At 41.1% G+C, this 19,383-nt stretch overlaps 1 protein-coding gene across 1 annotated transcript in view; it reads left to right on the forward strand.

Moving 5' to 3' along the window:
* ADAMTS16 (ADAM metallopeptidase with thrombospondin type 1 motif 16) overlaps positions 1 to 19,383 on the forward strand; it is a 757,015-nt gene that overhangs the window by 179,584 nt on the left and 558,048 nt on the right. The window contains exon 7 of the mRNA XM_069219698.1: positions 5,417 to 5,576. Within this exon, the coding sequence (XP_069075799.1) occupies positions 5,417 to 5,576 (160 nt within the window). The remainder of the gene's footprint in view (positions 1 to 5,416; positions 5,577 to 19,383) is intronic.

Raw genomic sequence — 19,383 nt, forward strand, 5'->3', positions numbered from 1 at the left:
AAGATTATCAGAGATGGTTTTGCTGAAGTATGTATGCTAGATATATGGAGGCTTTGAAACCTGACCCACCGTGAGGGCACATTCATATCATCTGTTCACGAATTGTGCTCTCGCCTAGATAATTGGTTAGTAACCCGTTAGGTGATTCCTTGGGCAGCAAACGTTCACCACCTCCCTAAGACATTAGCGGATCAGGCACCCACAAATCTTGTGCTCTCAATACCTACTCATCCCCTGACCCAGTTTATGTGGTGACTTCAAGGGAAGACCCTCCTAGATCCATTGTTTCATGAGGGGCACCCATCCACAATTGTAGAGCACTTTGAAAAAATGTAGGCTCCATGGAGGGCGTAGACACGCTGTGGGAAGCCTTTAAGGTCACCATTAGGGGAGTGTGTATCAGCACGCAAGTCGGGGTGTTATGGGCGATCCGTGACCAAATACAAAATGTTGAGAGCCAGCTGCAGTCCTAAGAGAAAGTATACAAGTGCAACCCCAGTCCTGCCACTCTGGTTGGTATTAGGTACCTCATCATCACCTTTCAAGAACTGGTAGCCCAGGAACTACACTTCATAACTAAATGCCATGAACCACATACATATGGGGAGAGTGGACATCTGGGCAGGAGTTTCCCTACACAGCTGAGATCACCAAGGAGACAGGTGCATGCAGTGTGGATCACCGCTCTGTGGGGCATTGACTACTATGACACCCCATCCATATATAAGGATTTCACTGATTTCTGTGCCCACCTGTAAAGGTCTCACCACTCCACTGCAGAGACTGAACTGGGAAGCTAACTTGATGAGATAGCACTAGCATTGTTGTCCTTGGGATAGCAGGAATTTCTGACACAACCTATTACACCCGAAGAAATGAAAGTCACCATAAACTCACTCCCAAATGGTAAGGCCCCAGTCCTGTACAGCTTAACAGGCGAATTCTATATGGAATTTTGAGTGTTGCAAGTGCAATATAGCTACACCCTATATGAAGGGGAGCATGCCACGCAGACTCTACCCTAGTCACTACAGGAGGCTCTTGTTGTTACATTGTTGAAACCAGACAAAGCTCCAGAAAACAGCAAATTGTACCAACCATTACCACTAATAAACATCGACACCAAGATCCTGGCCAAGATATTGGTGACCTGGTTGCAGTTGCTGATTCCCAACTTGGTATTGCCAAACCAGAAGGGCTTTATTGCAGCCCGATCCACCACACGTGACCTGCATACCCTATTTACACTATTACAACAATTAAATCCGTCTCTGCAGGCAGCAACTGTGCTATTGGATGCAGCCAAAGCCGTCAACTCACTAGAATGGGGTTACATGTTCACAATTATGGCTCGAATAGGGAAGCCTGCAGCTTTCCTGTGCTGGATTTGATTACTATACACTAAACCAGTGGTCCATGTCCATATAAATTATAACACGTCTGAGGGGTTACTGGTATACAGTGGTACACAACAAGGGTGCCTTCTGTCACCATTACTATTTACTATTGCACTGGAACCCCTGACCTGTTTGATCTGCCAGCGGCACACCACTTTTGCTCTCCATTTTCATCTGAAGCTGCTGGGTATCTCATTGTACGGAGATGACATGGTGTTATATATCAGGAACCCTGTCATACAGTTAGCACTAGTACTCTGTGAATATATAAGATTCAAGTGTTAATGCGGCCTGAGCTTCAACTGGTTGAGATCGGCAGTACTACCCCTGATACTAAGCACCCGGGCATGCACTCTAGATTTCTCTCTGCAATGGAGTATGGAAACAGTCAAATATTCGGGTATCTGGACACATAGGGATCCTGAACTGGTGACATGCTACACATATATCAGGACCATATCACATTTTGCAGATCAAATACAACAGTGGTCCAGACTGCTACTCTCTTTAGCAGATATAATGGATATTATGAAAATGATTGTAATGACTAAGTTTTTATACCTCGTTACAAACATCCCAATACTATTGCAACAACGTTTTTTCAAAACACCCTGAGCACATATGATGACATTTGCATGGGCAGGCAAACAGCCAGGCATACGAAGAAATGTACTCACCCTGCCATACACAATGGGAGCTTTCAATGCACCAGACCTGCAACTATACTACCTTTGTGCACAGGCTCCATTTGCTCATTACTGGTATGCTCCTCATGCCTAAGTTCCACACTTAGCTATAGAACACAATGAAGCATAGCAAGCTATACTGCAGCATAATTGAGAGTGATTGATGTGTGTTGAGATAAACACAATACATTCCACTACAGATGTCTGGTGGATCCTGGAGGCGCACAGGGGTAAGATCCCCTTATAAGCCCCAGAGCCTCCACTGAAATATCATCCCGCCTTGTCAGTCATTCAGGAGGACAAGGCATTGGCACTACTTGGTCGGGCAAGGCTGCAGATGCTGGGTGACGTATACCTAGATGGCAAGTTTATAGCCTTGGCCGATGTCTCAGGAACAAAGCACCAAACTCTGTTACTGACTTTCACGTATTATTGCCTCAGATCTGCCTTGCACGTATTCTATCCTCAATTTCCTGATTCGCCTCCAGCGCTTAGCGCATTGTGGGCATTGCTGACTAGCAACATCCGCCGGAACCTGATCACTGAATTATACAACCCAACTCAGGCGGACAGACAGGGTGCGGCCCGGATCTGGCAATGGTGAGGTGGAATGAGGTGCTGGACTATCCACCAGAGCCAGTAGAGTGGGGTTTCTGCTGTACGCAGATAAATATGCTCACCTCTAATTGCAATTGGTGCATAATACACTTTTAGTACCTACACCAAATGTACTACACACTAGTAAAATTGTACAGATATGGTTTAAGGGCGGATATGAAATGTGTGGGCTGCTAGATGTGTATTTCTTGCATCTCGCCTGGGTGTGCACTCCGGTCCAGCCATCACAGCTATAAGACATATCTGCTTTCAAACCTGAAGGGACTGAAGGGGGAGAAATTACTGAGGTGGTAGCCTTTATGATCTATATATGTATTTTATCCTCTCACCCTCCATGACATCAAGCTTTACAACTGTGAAAGAACTGCTGTGCAGGAAAAACAAACATATTGGATAATTAGTAACAGTGCTGGTCATCATGTTGTTGTCAGTTTATAAGTTTTAAAAAAGCAAAAAAGAAAACGTGCATTATCCACCGTATAAGATAGGCTGCTACACAATTCGCAAAAATGTTTCAGCTAAAAATATTCTACCTATATAGATGCCACATCAACACCATGATGTCATTTCATATTCGTGACTTTACACTCCAGGAGGGTGGAGCCACAAAGAAGAGTGACCACTAGTGTGACTTTCTAGGTCCCTTTGTTGAGCGAAACCTTCATCGTTTAATCAGGTCACAAAGCTAGGAGGATGGGAGGGTTAGTAAGGAATCTGTGGCTAGACAGTATCTAACAGATAAGGCGTTACTGAAGGTAAGTAAGTCATTCATTTGATGGAGACTTCTAGCTGCAGATTCTTTACCTTAGTATAGATACCTAAGCAATGCCTCTCCGGAGGGGATCTGCAAACCCATCTTGGACCAGAACGTCCTGCAGGACCGAACAACTAAAATGTCCATCCCAACAGACCTGACTGTCCAGGCAGTAGTGCTTCGTGAACATGTGCAGTGAAACCCACGTTGCTGCCTGACAGATGTCTAGGATGTTCTAGGATATAATTTATGTCACGTAACCTAACTGTGATGTAAAGCTGCCTCAAAAGTAATACCTATAGTATTAAAACCTAAAAATGTCACTCGCCTGGCCCCACTACTTTGACACCTAGCAGGTTGAGCAGGTCCTGGTCCCGGTCGATGTCAGAATTGCAGGAAGTGTGAGACTCTGTGCCAATGCTCCTTGTCTCTGCTAAAGCTGTGGAGTAGAGGAACAAAAAGTCAAACACAAAAATGCAACTGGAGAGGGGGAGGTAAAATGGGCAACCGTACGTTCTCCAGAGAGAAACTATATCACCACAAAATGGTCTGGTGGCTAGCAGTATAGTTACTTAAAAACCCTCTACTTAGAGGTGTGATTCATAGTCCTATTTAGGTAAACTGATGGTCTTGTCGGGTGACGTGAGACTGAAGAACATCCTTGTGGAAGAGGAAGCCTTACACACTAAACGTGTCATGTGTCACTGGCACAATTTTGCTGGTGTGGCATGAGAAAACACATCTTGCATAATTTTGCAGTAATTCTATGTAATTATTGTACACAAGGAACAAGTTGCTTTCCTTCGGTAACACCTTATTTGATGGAGACTCTATATAGCTGCATATTCCTTACCTTAGAATTATACCCAGGCATCAGACTGGATCTGGAAGTTGGTGAGCAGTACCACTGTATGCCCTTAAGTGGCATTCTTTGGCTCCGCGTCAGTGTCATCACACTGAACATAGTGCTGTTTTTTATACTTGTTCTTTATAATCACCCATGTCACAGCTCATCTGGTAACTCCCTTACAATTCCACCCAAAAAGAATAAGTATACGTCATCAGGAAGCTTTAAGTGATTCTATCAATTAAACCAATGCCGGTTGGTTCCAAGCACCCTGTACTTTTGAAGACTGACCAGTTGCGCACATTTACATTCCTTTCAGGGAATTTTACATTTCTTTCAGGGAAGCAGGCACCCTGGCAAGGAGGCTTGCTTATCTGCCCTCGGTTTCACAACACAGGAGACTCCCCTCCTTACACTTCAAGTGGAGCATTCTAACTCTCAGAATTAACCATCCCGAAACAGTTGTCTTTTCCCAAAAAGTAGGACCTTTTTTTTCTTTAAATTAAAAAGAACTGACTGGCTGTGCTCTTCAGATCCCGCCCACTTCGACCACTACAGCAGGCATTGGTTATTCAGGTATGAGCATATACTGAGGTATTCCAACGAGGACCATGAGCAGTGCCTTATAAATTGCTGTTGCCCTCTCGAGCTTGTGGTCATTTTCAAATATTTTCTTATTCTGAAATTTCACATGATGAATAAAAATTGCAGTGATATCCTGCTGTACCTTTTGTTTTTCCATATTTTAGTGATAACTCCTGTTAGTAGCCGACTTGGGATGTATAATCTACTTGTAACGAGGGCCAAAGTATTCTGCTTGGGATCACTGTTAAAGCAGTTAGCATGTTGTTGTGTGTAATGATGAGAGACCCTTTCTAATGTAATTTAATGATTTCCCTTGGCTTTAAATAATCACAAAAAGCTGATCAAAACATGAAAAGGAACACCGTCTTCCACTAATCACATTACACTGCCTTAACAGCAAGTGCTTGTTTTTGTTTGTTCTACAATGGATTATACTTGAAGTCGGTACAAATTCATGAAGCAAAAAGATGCTGATTGACTGTGGTGTGGTCCATGAAGTCCTGGTGACGATCTTCTCTTTTGTTTGCAGCTAGGGCTCGTCATCAGTCATCATGCCGACCATACTCTGAGTAGCTTCTGCCAGTGGCAGTCAGGGCTCATGGGAAAAGATGGCAGCCGACATGACCACGCTATCCTTCTCACCGGTCTTGATATATGCTCCTGGAAGAATGAGCCTTGTGATACTTTAGGTGAGAAATTATCATGTTAAGTTTGTTTTTAGAATCTTAGTTCTTTATTATATTAAAACGTAAGTAAAAACCGTGTGGTGAGGATGTATAGAATATGTAGCTAGCCTTGACACACAGCACATACTCCCAGGCTTTCACATTGTCCTCACTAGCCCTACTCTTAGTCACCTGCCTGCACTGCCAGCAACTTCTCCATAGCACCAAGGAAAGTTACATAACTGCTTTCTTTCCCACCAGCATGGTTTTTACACTGGCTGCTTTAAATGCCCAGTCACTTTTACTGTGGCATGTATGTGGCCTCTAACTTGACACCAACTCCAAGCTTTCAGGTGACATTACATCAACATTATTTGCAACCACACTAGTGCATTCTTGCACACATCCCTGGCAAGGCAACACAGCTACTAGCTTACATAGTGGCAGCCGTTGACTATATGAACAAGCATCTACAAAGCCAACAGAGCTCACCTTTTGGCTTTGCCCCTGCACTCACCATGACGCGGCAGCCATTTGTTTTGTGTTTTTAATTGATCATTTTTACATTGCAAACGTTCATCTTGGAGCGGTGAAAAAATTACCAAAGCAGACTTTGTTTTAGAAACCAAGAGCCTCGCACCAAATTGCAGGTGCTGGTCATACTAAAAAATAATAAAAGAAAAGAAAAACGAATGAGACGTGAGGAGGGAGCAGTAGTGGAAAGGGGGGGTGGGTGCATATGCTCTGATGGGCTGTGAAAGGGAGGGTGAAGCAGAAGAGGAGATCGGTGGGGGAGTGTAAGCGTAAAATAAACAGATAAAAACGAGAGGGACTGAGAGGCGGAATCAACAGGTGAGCTTTAGGGCAGGGGGCAGCAACATAGTGAGTGCGAATGCAGGAATTCCTGGTGGGAAGCATCACACGAGGGCAAGAGCAAAAAAACACAAGTACTCGCACGGAATGCTGGAAGAAAAAAAAAAGTCGTTTCGGAAATATAAGCAGTAGAAGAAGACATGTCATCCAATTAAAAATATGGTAATGAAGCTGTGCTCAAGTGGAGAGACAAACTCAAGAACAGGAAGAACAACCTTTAAACAACAAGAAAGCAAATAAAATTGGCAACAAGCCAACAAATGACAAGCAGTGGGTTGAATCAAAATCTGCATTAAATCTTAATTAAGCATGTCTATAGTTTAAAGTATGTATTTAAGTACAAACAGCTAAAAGGCACGACCTAAAAACAATAACATAAAGAAGAAAAAGAAAATGGTATGATGACTCTCGGGAGTGACTTGTTCAGACCTCCATATAGATCTATTGTGCTAAGGCTCACGAGTTTGCACATGTTGAAGATACTGGGTTTGATTTCAAAGTGTATCGTAAAGCATTATACAAAACATCAAAAATCATAGTATGTTTTTACTACAATGCATACCTACGTTTCTTCATAGGCAGGTTTTGGGATACTTAATTATCTGGCCTGTTACTCCTTTTATTATAAGCACTGAAACGTCACCCTTATTATAGCCTTTTAGCCTTCAGTGGTGCGCTATACTGCATCTGTATAGGTGTGAGGGTTGTATCGGATAGAAAGCTCTCCCCTGTCCTCCATTTACCACTGCTGGACAAGTCAGAGCCACACACTGTCAGATATACAGACACACAAATTAGCTGACTGTGAGAACACCCATCCTTACTCAGTGGAGATCATTAGCCCAGCTGTTAGCAATCTAGATAAAATCAAGAAACTAAAACAATTGAAGAAGAAGAACATAAGAACGCAATTGCATGCACAAGTATTATTAGAACACCTCAAGAATGATACCATTCTCCAGGGCAACGAGAGTAGGAACATTCCTATAATTTTTATTTTTTTATAAAACCTACTTGACTCAATATAGTGGAGATGGAACTAAATGTTCTCACTATTGGCCCACTATTGGCTTACAATGTCCATTGAAACAGCTTTACATATTAGTGAAGCTGAATTAAAGGAAACTGAGGATTTAGTAAGCAAGATAGCCAGTGATCTACTATTGAGGAGGCTGAACAACGGTCTTGGAGTCAGTATAAGAGATAATATCAGACTTTAGGACCCACAAAATTAATCAGAAAACCACAAAAGTCTCAAGCTGAATTAAAAATGTCAAACCTGAAAAAGAGTACCCATATCTGAAGGAAGATTTTTATAAACTTAATGATCCTAGTAGCTTGAATTTACAGCACCAAGGCAGGTCATGTAGAAGATTCATAACCTTTTCAGAAACTTCTTGAGGCTCAGAACCAAGAACACCAGGAACCTTCACTCCAGGTTTTCCACACCCATGGGCCCAACCTTTTTGCGGCAGAGGTTTCCGCCAAGGTCGAGGAGGAGGATGGAAAGGTACACCTACAGAACAGGAGCATCTCAGGTCAAAGAGATGGACATAGAGATGATAGACAGAAAAAAAGAGTCTATTCCTACATTTAATCTGTCAAAATATGTCCTGATAGAGGCAGAACAGCAAGTTTTGCACAACAAATGTTCCTTTGTCCCCATACATCTTCAAGACCCCGTAGATACAAAAACAGAAGTGGTGTAGTTTCTAGGTAAAGTTAGACTTACAACATTCTTTTCTGAATGCAATGAGAATTGAGACTTGAATATCACTGGTCTCAAGAACAAATTCTCTTTTTGCCCAGAAAGTAGCAGCATGCCACCTGAAGTCCTCGTATTTGAAAACATGTGATCTGGAAGATTGACCACCCAAATAACCAGAGAATTCATTTCAGGCACAATTGTAGTAAAGAGGAGATGGAAGCAATAAAATGTCTGGCGAGTAATACATTAATAGTGATTAAATAGTGAAGTGATGGATCTGTAATAAATAATTTTAGTTTTTTAATAGACAGGAGTGTAAAACCTCTCTCATATATGAGCTACCAAAAATACTTAAACATCCCACAAGTTCTCCAGGCAGACCAATAATTTCCATATACAGATCCATACTTGAACCCTGTGGTTAATAAATAGACATTTTCCTCAAGCCATTCATAGCAGAGACACTGGCATACTTATGAGATTCAATGCTTGTCATCAATAAAGTGAAAGGCCTTTCATTTGATGATACTAAACAAATATGTCACTCTAGATATTAAGTCACTTTATACAAACATACCAGAGGACGAGGCACTTATAGTCATGAAAGACATCGTAGACTCTATACCAAGACCACACTAGGATTGCTTGCCATTAGTGATAATTTAAAATGCAACAAGTGCAGTACCTGTCAGTACACTAGTGACACAAAACAATCAACATAAATGGTAAAACACATAGACAAGTTATGTTTTCGAACTGCACTACAAAACAGACCATCTACTGCATTCAGCGCCCATGTGGAATCATATATATATATTTATATATAGGGCAGACCATCCAGCCAGTAAAATGTAGAATACTACAATACATGTCAATGATAAGATTGTAGTGGCTGGGGCACTTCAGTAGAACATTTTCAAAAATACAACCATACTGAAAAGGATATCTGATGGACTGTTTTGCACGTTTTACGAACGAAGCTCAAAGGGTCATCTTCAACTGCTAGGATGGGTAGAATAGAGGCACAAATGATTGAGAAATACTGCACAGCGAATAATGGCCTTAATGACCTGGATAAAACATGGGCTTTAAATAATACATGGTTTTATAATTGACTTCAAATTTTATGTATACAGCTGGACAATCTCTTATTTCTCCCGGGAATGTTTAAACAAGAGAAGGATGAGGGTGTCACTTTTAACATTCTGAAGTACTGTTCTTTTCCAATCTATTCCCTGCAGCGTCGTGACTATTGGTTCAGCTAAGGGTAATTCATGATTGGACATTGTATATGGTGCACTCCCAGCAACATGCTTTCTAATAATGTATTTTGAATTTTTTAGTGTGGTCAAAACCCCCTCTGCCATGTGTTTGAGGGGGTCGGAGAAGAATTGAGCAACTTTTAGTCAGCCAGAAGGTATAAGCAAGTGACAGCCTATGTGCGCTCCAGACTTTTCTCTGCGATCTTTTGGACACATAGGAGGGCAGGCGGGTGTAGATTTGCCTGGTGCAGTCATGTGATTTAAACTCAGCAGCCTGTGGAGGAATCCGGCGTGCCAGGCAAATGGGAGCACATCCTCTATCCTCTTCGTGTAGTTTTTTTACTCCTAAAACGGCAGGCGGAACAAAACTGGTTAGTGGAAACCCCATGATTCGTTCTTATTGACCACACCTCAGACCTGATCCTTCACAAGCGCAAGGCAGACACCCATTGGAGCGGCGTAGTAGCTATCAGACTCGCAGGACTTGTTTAGACTGCTGTGACAACAGAAGACACTCACACGTGAAGGAAGTAGCAGGGTTAACAACCAAGCGGCTGCCAGGAACAGCGGGACATTTCAGTCCATGAGTCTGATGACATACGGCAGCAGTAACCTCTGTAATCTTTCATCGGGGTACCAGTGCTCCAAACATCCTCCTTTATAGTCTCCTTGGTCAACACTCAGACCAGGTAATGTCGCCCGCCTCTAAGTGCGTGACTGAAGGCCGGCTTTGAGATGTTTATTTAGCTAGGTACATGCAATTACGCTTTGGTCTGTTACTTTAGATGCGCCTCATGTACCACAAATCTTTGAAGTGCCACAACCACAGAGGAGACAGCCCGTAGAGGCATATGCTGGCAACAGCTTCAGTGCCATAAGGTTCAGTAAGGTAATTTCGGTGGAAGAGGTTAATTGGCTTACCCTCACATGGTGGAGTCACAGTGGGGAGCTTTTAGACGGGAGGGGAAGTAGGGACACTTATTTTTTCCTTCTTCCTATTTTACCTTTCTGCTTCACATTTTTGTTACGTCTCTTTGGTTCAGTCCTTTGAATGGACACTGATGGCCTTGGTATGTTCGACTTGAGCACCATACATAATGCACCACATGGGAGTTTTAGTGTATAATTGCTCTTAGGCTCTGCTTGTCACTTTGTACTGGCGTGCATTTTTGGTGATTCAGCACTCAAACTAGCAAAGTTGAGGTAACAAAGGCAGTGACAGTACACTGTTTACAATTTTCTTCACTAAGTCTTCCTTCTTCCGCTGTCCTGATGAGGCTTAAAGCCATAAAGGCTGAAACACATCGACTTTTATTTGGAGGAGTCTCAAGCAAATTATAGGTCTATCCTTGAAGTAATTAGAGGCACACAGACCTAAGGAGTTGAAGTCGTGGGCGTCTTCAGTTTGTGCACCGCATACGAGGACTACCTCTGTCTGTGTACTTTACACAAAAATTGTCCTAAAAAGCCATTGAAGATAGTGATTTAAAAGTGTTTTCTCCACTCTTCCCTTATATATATATATATATATATATATATATATATATATATATATATATATATATATATAAACACAACAACGTTTTCATGTATGTACTTTATTGCTGAACTGTGTTAGTAATACAGCATAATGAGCACAAGTATGTCAAAACGTATAGTATTGCTGTGATACATGAATGTGTATAAGTATGTCAATATGTAGAGTATCTTCGAGTTATATGTGGGGTGAGTTACAAATCTACTGCAGCCAAGAGCATTGTGAAAGCAGGTTTTGAACTTGTGAATAAAGACTCTACTGGATGTTTTAGTGATCAATATACAGTTGATCAATTCAAGTGATTACTTTGGAAGTTGTTGTTTATTTCCCACTATATATCCCTTCTTTGGTTTTCACTGCTCTGTTTATTGCCCAGAATGTGGGAGTATTTGGACAAACCCTGTTAGTACTGACGTCCATTAAAGGCCTTCCAAAGTAATTTAGGACTGGATTAAGGACCAGTAAAAAGGGAGCAGGACTTTAATGTCAGGTGTAGCCTACAATGGCAGGCCTTAAGGCTATCAGAACATTCCACCCAAGAGGTTAGAATATCCTAACTAAACAATGCTCCTGGAGACAGAGAGGGTTGAAACCTTTCTCCCATCAACATTCCCAAGGCTCTGAAGTCTTTCTTTTGCAGATCTTGCTGTGAATGTTCAACAGTTACGACCCAAGAGACTGCAAGATAACTGCACTTGTGCCTGCCGTTTACTAGTAAACAATTGCAATATGTGATGCTTAGAGGGGTTATGACTGCTTTTGGCTCCGATGTAACTGCACCTGCTGCTCCTTTAAGAGCATGACTCTAGTGTTTCCAAGGTAACCGCACTTGTGACTACCTGTTTAGTAGTAAAATTGAGCAATAATCTGTGTTTAGAGGGGTTCTGACACCTTGTGGCACCAATGCCATTGCACCTGCTGCACATTTAAAACCATGACCCTAGTGCCTGCAATATAACCGCACTTGTGACTGACTGCCTGACTAGTAGTTAAATAAATCAATATTTGATGTTTAGAGAAATTCTGACAACTTTTGGGCCTGGTGACACTGCACCTGCTGCACAATTCAAATCATGACCCTAGTGCCTGAGAGATAACTGCACTTGTGACTGCCTGTTTAGTATTTAAATATTGCAATATTTGGCACTTAAAGGAGTAATGACAACCTTTGGCTCCAGTGCCACTGCACCATTCATTTCATAACCCTATTGCCTGTACGGTAACTGCACTGGTGACTTCCTGTTTAGTAGTACAATATAGCATATTTTGGTGTTTATTTGGGTTCCTAGAGCTTTTGGCCCTGGGCGTCATTGCACCTGCTGCACCACTAAAATCATGACCCTAGTGCCTGTAACTTCACTTGTGACTGCATGTTTAGTAGTAAAATTTAGTGATAATCTGTGTTCAGAGAGGTTCTGACACCTTGTGGCACCGGTGCCACTGCACCATTAAAACTATGGCTTTAGTGCCTGCAAAATAACTGCACTTGTGACTGCCTGATTAGTAGTAAAAAAAAGTCGCAACATTTGGTGTTTAGAGGAGTTCTGACAACTTTTGGGCTTGATGCCACTGCACCTGCTGCACCCTTCAAATAATGACCTCAGTGCCTGCAAGATAACCGGATTTGTGGCTGCCTAATAATAAGTCACTGAGATAATCTAACAATTTGAAATAAAACTTTGCCCAATTATTCAAATGACCTTTCTTTAAAAATGAGTGAGTGGTAATTTAAGAAATGAACACACAAATAAATGTAATAATATTTACAACTGTTATTCATAAGAAATGTAATTATTAAATAATGAAAAACACACCATGATGAGCCCACTTGCTGCTTGCATTACATCTGCACTCGATACTCCATTACAAGATGGCCAACATGTTTACACACATTCAATTCATCCTTTCACGTACAAACACTAAAATGTAACCAATCTCCAAACACCGGAAGGTGTACTTCGGCCACACTCCACACGACGACAAAAGCAGAACAGAAAGCAGAACAGTAGAGCAGGAAGTGATTTGCTAGCCAATCAAAAGCAAGTAAATTCAAGCGATTGGGAGCAACGTTTGAATGAACAAACAGGAAGTTCAGGGAAGTAAGGGGCGAAGTGCGGGCGGGTTCTAAGTCCTTTTAAAGATTTTTTTTACTTACATAATACCTCGCAAGCACTGCGCAAGCACTATGCAGAGGAAACTTAAAAATGACAAAATAATAAAGCAATACTATTATAAAATTTGCTGCATTATGCCGCATAATTTGCCCTTTCTTTCTGCATAAATCACTTAACCCTGCTGCATATTTTGGCTCTCTCCTGCTGTGTAATTCTAGTGGCCCTAATAATTAGGACATTGTATTGTTGAAAGCAGTGGGCCAGTACCTGCGTATAAAGGATGCTGCTGCTCCATTATATTCAATGGACCTCTCAACATTCTGATGTTCTGAGTAATGGTAGCACCCAACAGTGTCCAGCCGGTGGCAATTTCACCGTAGTAAACTTAGAAAAAAGGTGCCCTGAGCACTCAAACGTTAAAGACGCTTTCTAACATTTGTACCACGTAAAGTTTAATTCTTGCAAGTTTCACAGAGAGCTACGAATTTTTATACAATTCCAGGGGAGAACCAACAAACCTTGACTTAAATGCTGACTTTCATGTTTGTCAAAACTCCTGCACTGATTGTTCCCAGTGCCTTGCATCGTACTGTTTTGTGTCGTACTTAAGCCCAGACCTCTGAAATGCCAAAATATATAAAAATGTACAGTTTTTTTCAAGGCTTGCCCTCAGTTGGTGAAGGGTAAACTTATCAGTTTATATGATCATAAAACAAAGACCTCATCAGTGTTTATTTAAAAGAATATTCTTTGTCAGACTTATTTAAGAGTAGGTCTGCTTTCTTTGAGGACAAAGGGTGTGAAAACGGTCACGAGGTGAGGGGACCGATGTTTACTTTGGATACAAAGACTCGATAATTTGAATCTAATTGTGGTGTTTTAGAAACCATCACCTGGTTTGAATTTAATTTGTGTTCACAGGGAAATAAGCACAGTATTTGTCTTTTCTCACCCTTAACCTCCGCCCTATTACCTCATGGTGCACCAATCACCAAGCGGCATTTCGAAAGCACAAACAAACAAACCTTGTGAGAATTAAGATACATTCTTTCACAAAGGCCTCATGCCTGGGATAACCAGCTGCCTGGTCCAGAACGTCATAAGGGGGTCTGACTCTCGGCATGCAAAAATAAACAAGCACTGCCAGTGTCAATCGATACGGTGTTGGCTGCCAGCCGTTTGTCTTTGTCAACGCTTTTTTTGTCTGAGAATATTTGATTTTCAGTCTCAAAAAACATACATTGCATTGTAAAAATTCACAGGAAAGTTAGCCAGTGGTTGGAGTATGCTCACCCATTGCCCAATGCTGTGTAGTGATTTTGGCAAGTGGAACAATCACAGGCCAAAGGATAAGAGGGCTGGTTGAAGCACCTATTATTATTAAATATGTGTGTGTATGTATATATGTGTGTGTATATATATATATATATATATATATATATATACACCGCGGGGGGGGTTGTGAAGTTTCATCAAGCGGTGCCAAAGATATAGGCAAGCAAAAAACAGCTTTTTCTATAGACACTAGGTCCTAACTACAACTATCTAGTGGCAAACGCCACTAGGTAATATGTATATATACTTCATGCATTGAAATAAATTGAACTGTTTGGCTTTAAATTGGTGGTGCCATTGTCATATATACGAATAAATCCAGGGAAGACTGGAATATGATCGTGGAATGACTATTTGGACAATATATTCCACAAGCGGTGAGAAACTGCTCACCAGACAGCTGCACCAAATCAGTAATCGATCCAAAGAGGCAGAAGAAACCAATTTCTTCAAATATAATTCATCACCTTTATTGTCACTCGTAATGAAATCAACGCTGTCTCCACAAAAATGTCTATGCGTTTCGGCTAACGGCTTCTACTGGACATTAACAGCCCTCTTCGACACACATACAAATACAAACCTAGACCCTCATTTGTTTCAATGATACACTAGTGCAAACTAAAATGGCTGCCATCTTTGAACATGTATATTATTGAATTCAAACTGTAATGTCTATTGTTATGATACCATCCATGCACATACCCCTGATGAAGGATGGCACATATTCAAAATAACAGTGCATTATGGCCAAACGTTTTACATATATAGTCACAATGATAAATAGTAAATAGTATTTAAATCAGGCCACTGCAAACTTATTCAGAGCTCTGTTGTAGCTGTCCAAATGCTCCTAAAGGCGGAATCAGCGCTTCATTTATATCAAAATGATCTTTTCCCTCACAGCTAAAGTGCCTAGTGCCTATTATGTCTATAAAGATATTAGAAAAACAATATGACTGATAGCAGCAATATATCAATAAATGTCCGTCAATGTATGAATTTGTCAATAAATAGATCACTGTTCATCATAACATATACACATATATATTCAATATAGTTTAAAAACAACAGTTGCGTTATCAAAGTGTGCAATGCCAGCCATGTTATATAAAGTGCCTAGTGCAAAAGTGCTAACCCATCTATGTATACAGTGTAATAAGACCAAAAATACGTGATAAAAGAGAACAATATTTGTAACACTTCCAGCATCTACATATAAAAAGTCCACATATTATCAAATATTGTTCAGTAGAGCGAACTGTCTCTATATGGCACCAATATGTAAACCATTTGGGATATCTTATGTCATTACTTGTGGAGATGAAAAAGCTAAAAATATAGCTAAAGGGTAAAATCTTATTGATGTTGAATTGATTTCATCATGATGAATCATCATAGATGTACATGTAGTTCTGCATCAAGATTATGTCCCCGTTGATTTTCTGAGCCGAGCAATAGTATCATCTTGGATTTCATCTTTCTCAACTCCAATGTTCTATCACCTGCCCTCAGACTCAGTCTGATCGATTTAATTCCCTAAAAAGTGAAAGTACGGCAATCTCCTGCATGTACATCCCAGAAGTGTTTAGCTAGAGGGTAAGATCTATAATGATTTTTGATTGCTCTAAAATGTTGTAGAAATCTGCTCTTAAGTTTATGAATGGTGCTGCCTACATATTTCTTCTGGCAGCCACATTCAATGACATATACAACATATTCAGTTTGCAAGTAATCCGATCTTTGATCTCACAATTTGTGCCATCAAATGTTCGGTAATTCTGTGTATTCTGTGCATATTTACACGCTTTGCAAAGACCACATTTCTAAAAACCTAAACTTCTTTTTGCTAGCCATGACATACTGTCCTTTTTAGAAAAAGGCTCCTAGTCAAATGATCTCCTAATGAGTGAGCCTTACGATAGGTAATTTGAGGATGTTGACCAATACTATCCTTAATATGAGGATATTGTTGCAAAATGTGCCAATTACGTTGTAAAATGTTTTTAAGTGCCACATGTTGTTGAATAAATTCAACAAATAGTCGCGGAGGAGATCTTTTGATGTTCAAATTATTCTCACTGGGTGAGTTCTTAAAAAGCAATTCTTCTCTAGTTTTACTCTTGACCCTGTTCTGTGCATCAATCAAAATTTTAAGAGGATCTCCCCTCTTCAAGAATCTTTGGGTCATTGCCCTGATTTCTGCTTCAAACCCATCATCCTCTGAACATATCCTGCGAGCCCACCGGAATTGGCTATAAGGTATGCTCCATTTCAATGCCTTAGGATGTCCACTATTACATGCAATATAGAATTGCATGCTGTGGGTTTGCAGTATACTTTGGTCTCCAACTTAAAATCCTTGACTTCCAACAGAACATCCAAAAATTCAATAGTGTGTCTGCTATATAGTGATTCCAGATGGATAATTAGCAAATTATTATTTAACATACCCATGTATTCCAACAGGGATTGTTCATGACCATCCCATATAAGAAAGAGATCATCAGTATATCGCACCCATGATACTACTTTATCCATGTAGATATTGTGGGCCTCAGACCAAGCTATTTCTTTCTCCCACCATCCCATATAGAGATTTGCATAGGTCGGAGCAATATATATATATTACCTAGTGGCGTTCACCTCAAGATAGTTGTAGTTAGGAACTTGTTTCTATTGAAAAAGCGTTTTTTGATTTGCTCACGCACCTACTCACACACCCACTCAGACACTCACACACCCACTCACACATTTTTCAATAAAAAACTATGCATGGAGGGGGCGAGAGTTATAGTTACCTTAGGGTACGATGACACCTTTTATGGCATAATTTATATTATCACAACAATATTTGCAATAAAATTATTGATGAGAAACTTGGAATGGCAGGGCCATGAGTTATAGATACCTTATGGCGTGAGTTATAGTTACTTGAGTCAAGCATAACTATGACTGCTGAATTTCTATGGTTTTATGTGAGTAATTTCAGAACCTAACTATAACGTCCCTGTAACCTTTGTTTTTTTCAGTGAAAAAAGGAAAAAAAAAATATATATATATGTATGTATTTCACTGACAAAACGGTTACGTGGATGTTACAGTTAGGCTCACATTTCAAACATACAAAACCATAGAAATTCAGCAGTTATAGTTATTTCAAGTAACTATAAAGTGTGCCCTAAGGTAACTATAACTCATGCCCCTGCCATGCACAGTTTTCTGATCAGTAATTTTATCACACATGTTGCAGTAGTATTGTCAATGATGTCATAGAAGATGTTATGAGTGATATCATATGTGGAGTAAGTAGCAGTGCATGGTGAGAGCACAAGTTATAGTCACCTTGGGCACGACCCTATGGGGACTGGTCTGACAACATTTTCCCGGGTTCTTCTTAGTTCCCAGTCTGGCCCTGCCTGCAGGCTCACTGCCTCCTGCAAAAAATGCTGCTCCTTTGGTGCGGGAGCAATCCTTTCATCTACACTTAAAAAAAAAAAAACTGCTTTATTTAAAAGCAGTCACGGACATGGAGGTCTGCTGACTACAGCAGGCCTCCATGTTAGTGAGTGCCCATAGTCGCTATGGGGTCGCAAAATGCGACCCACCTCATTAATATTAATGAGGTGGGTCTTTGCGACCCCATAGCAACTCGCAGACGGTGTCTGAGACACCGTTCTGCATATGGTTTTGCGACTCGGAAATTGCGAGTCGCTCGGAGTCGCAATTTCCGAGTCGCAAAACCTATTGTTCCTACATCTGGCCCAGAGTAACATATAGTGCCTCTAAAGTACAGACAGCAGTAGTCAAGCTTTACTTGCACAAACATACCAATAGAGAATGTACATGAGCAGTGCAAGCTCCATTCATAGACAGCACATTTAGCAGAATGCAAGCTTTCAGCTTTCGCTCTAACATTGACAAGCATACAAAGTAACAACATCACAGACAGGCATGCATGAAAACACACTTACAGCAACAGTGCGTGCTTCTGTGTGCATGTATGATTATCTGGTTCCCCAGTATTTACTGGTGAAGCGTGGTACTAATTGTGGTTTGGTTTGTGTTGTAGAAGGAACAGGGCAAGAGCAGGGAAAGGGTTTGATCACTGTTAGAAATTGGTCTCTAGTTGGCGGAGGTATGGACCCCGTTTTAGTAGGGACCACAATCTTAGTCAGGGTAAGTCAATATTACCATAAATTAACCTGTGCTCACCCTCTGGTAGCTTGGCACAGAGCAAGCAAGCTTACCTTGGAGGTAATGGGTAAAGTATTTGTTCAACGCTTGATATGGTAAAAACACTGAAAACACCGCACAAAAATAATCCACAGCATGTTAGGAAAATAGAGCCTAACTTAATGAACAAAGCAAGACCAAAATGACAAACATTCAATAGGTAGAAGTCAAGATATGAATTTTTAGGGAATATCTGCAAATGTAGTCCTTAGAAACGTAAGGCGCCAACCGTGGCTATCTGGTCGTGCTAGACTGGATTCAATTCAAATGTTCAGGCCAACCACAATGGAATGCAGGCCGACTACAGGGACCAACCTTGTCCTGCTAAAACAATACCTTATCTGAAGGGTTGTGTCAACGTAGAAGATCCGATGCAAAGAGCAGATGAGACGATGCAAAGGCAATGTGCTGGTTCCGATCCGCGCGTTGAGGGATGTGCAGCTTCAAACCCTATGCAATGAAGGCAATGCATCGTCATCGAACCTCACAACTGACAATGTGAAAGTAATGTGTCAGGGCTGAAGGTGATGTGGCAGTACTGCAATGTCTAGTTCCTCAGCAGCAATGTGTCGCCGTTGAGGAGAGATCCAGCATTTCCGTTCAGCTCAGTGACGTTGAGGCATGGATTTCTGTAGAAGACAGCTCCAGAACCAACTTCCAAGGGCCCAGGACTAGATTGGCACTACTGGTCAGAATAGGACTCACAGTTGGCAGAGTCCAACAGCTGTAGCCGAGGTGAGTGAAGTCTTTGATGTCCCTGAGATTT

This window comes from Pleurodeles waltl, chromosome 2_2, assembly GCF_031143425.1.
Source record: "Pleurodeles waltl isolate 20211129_DDA chromosome 2_2, aPleWal1.hap1.20221129, whole genome shotgun sequence".
Taxonomy (NCBI): domain Eukaryota; kingdom Metazoa; phylum Chordata; class Amphibia; order Caudata; family Salamandridae; genus Pleurodeles; species Pleurodeles waltl.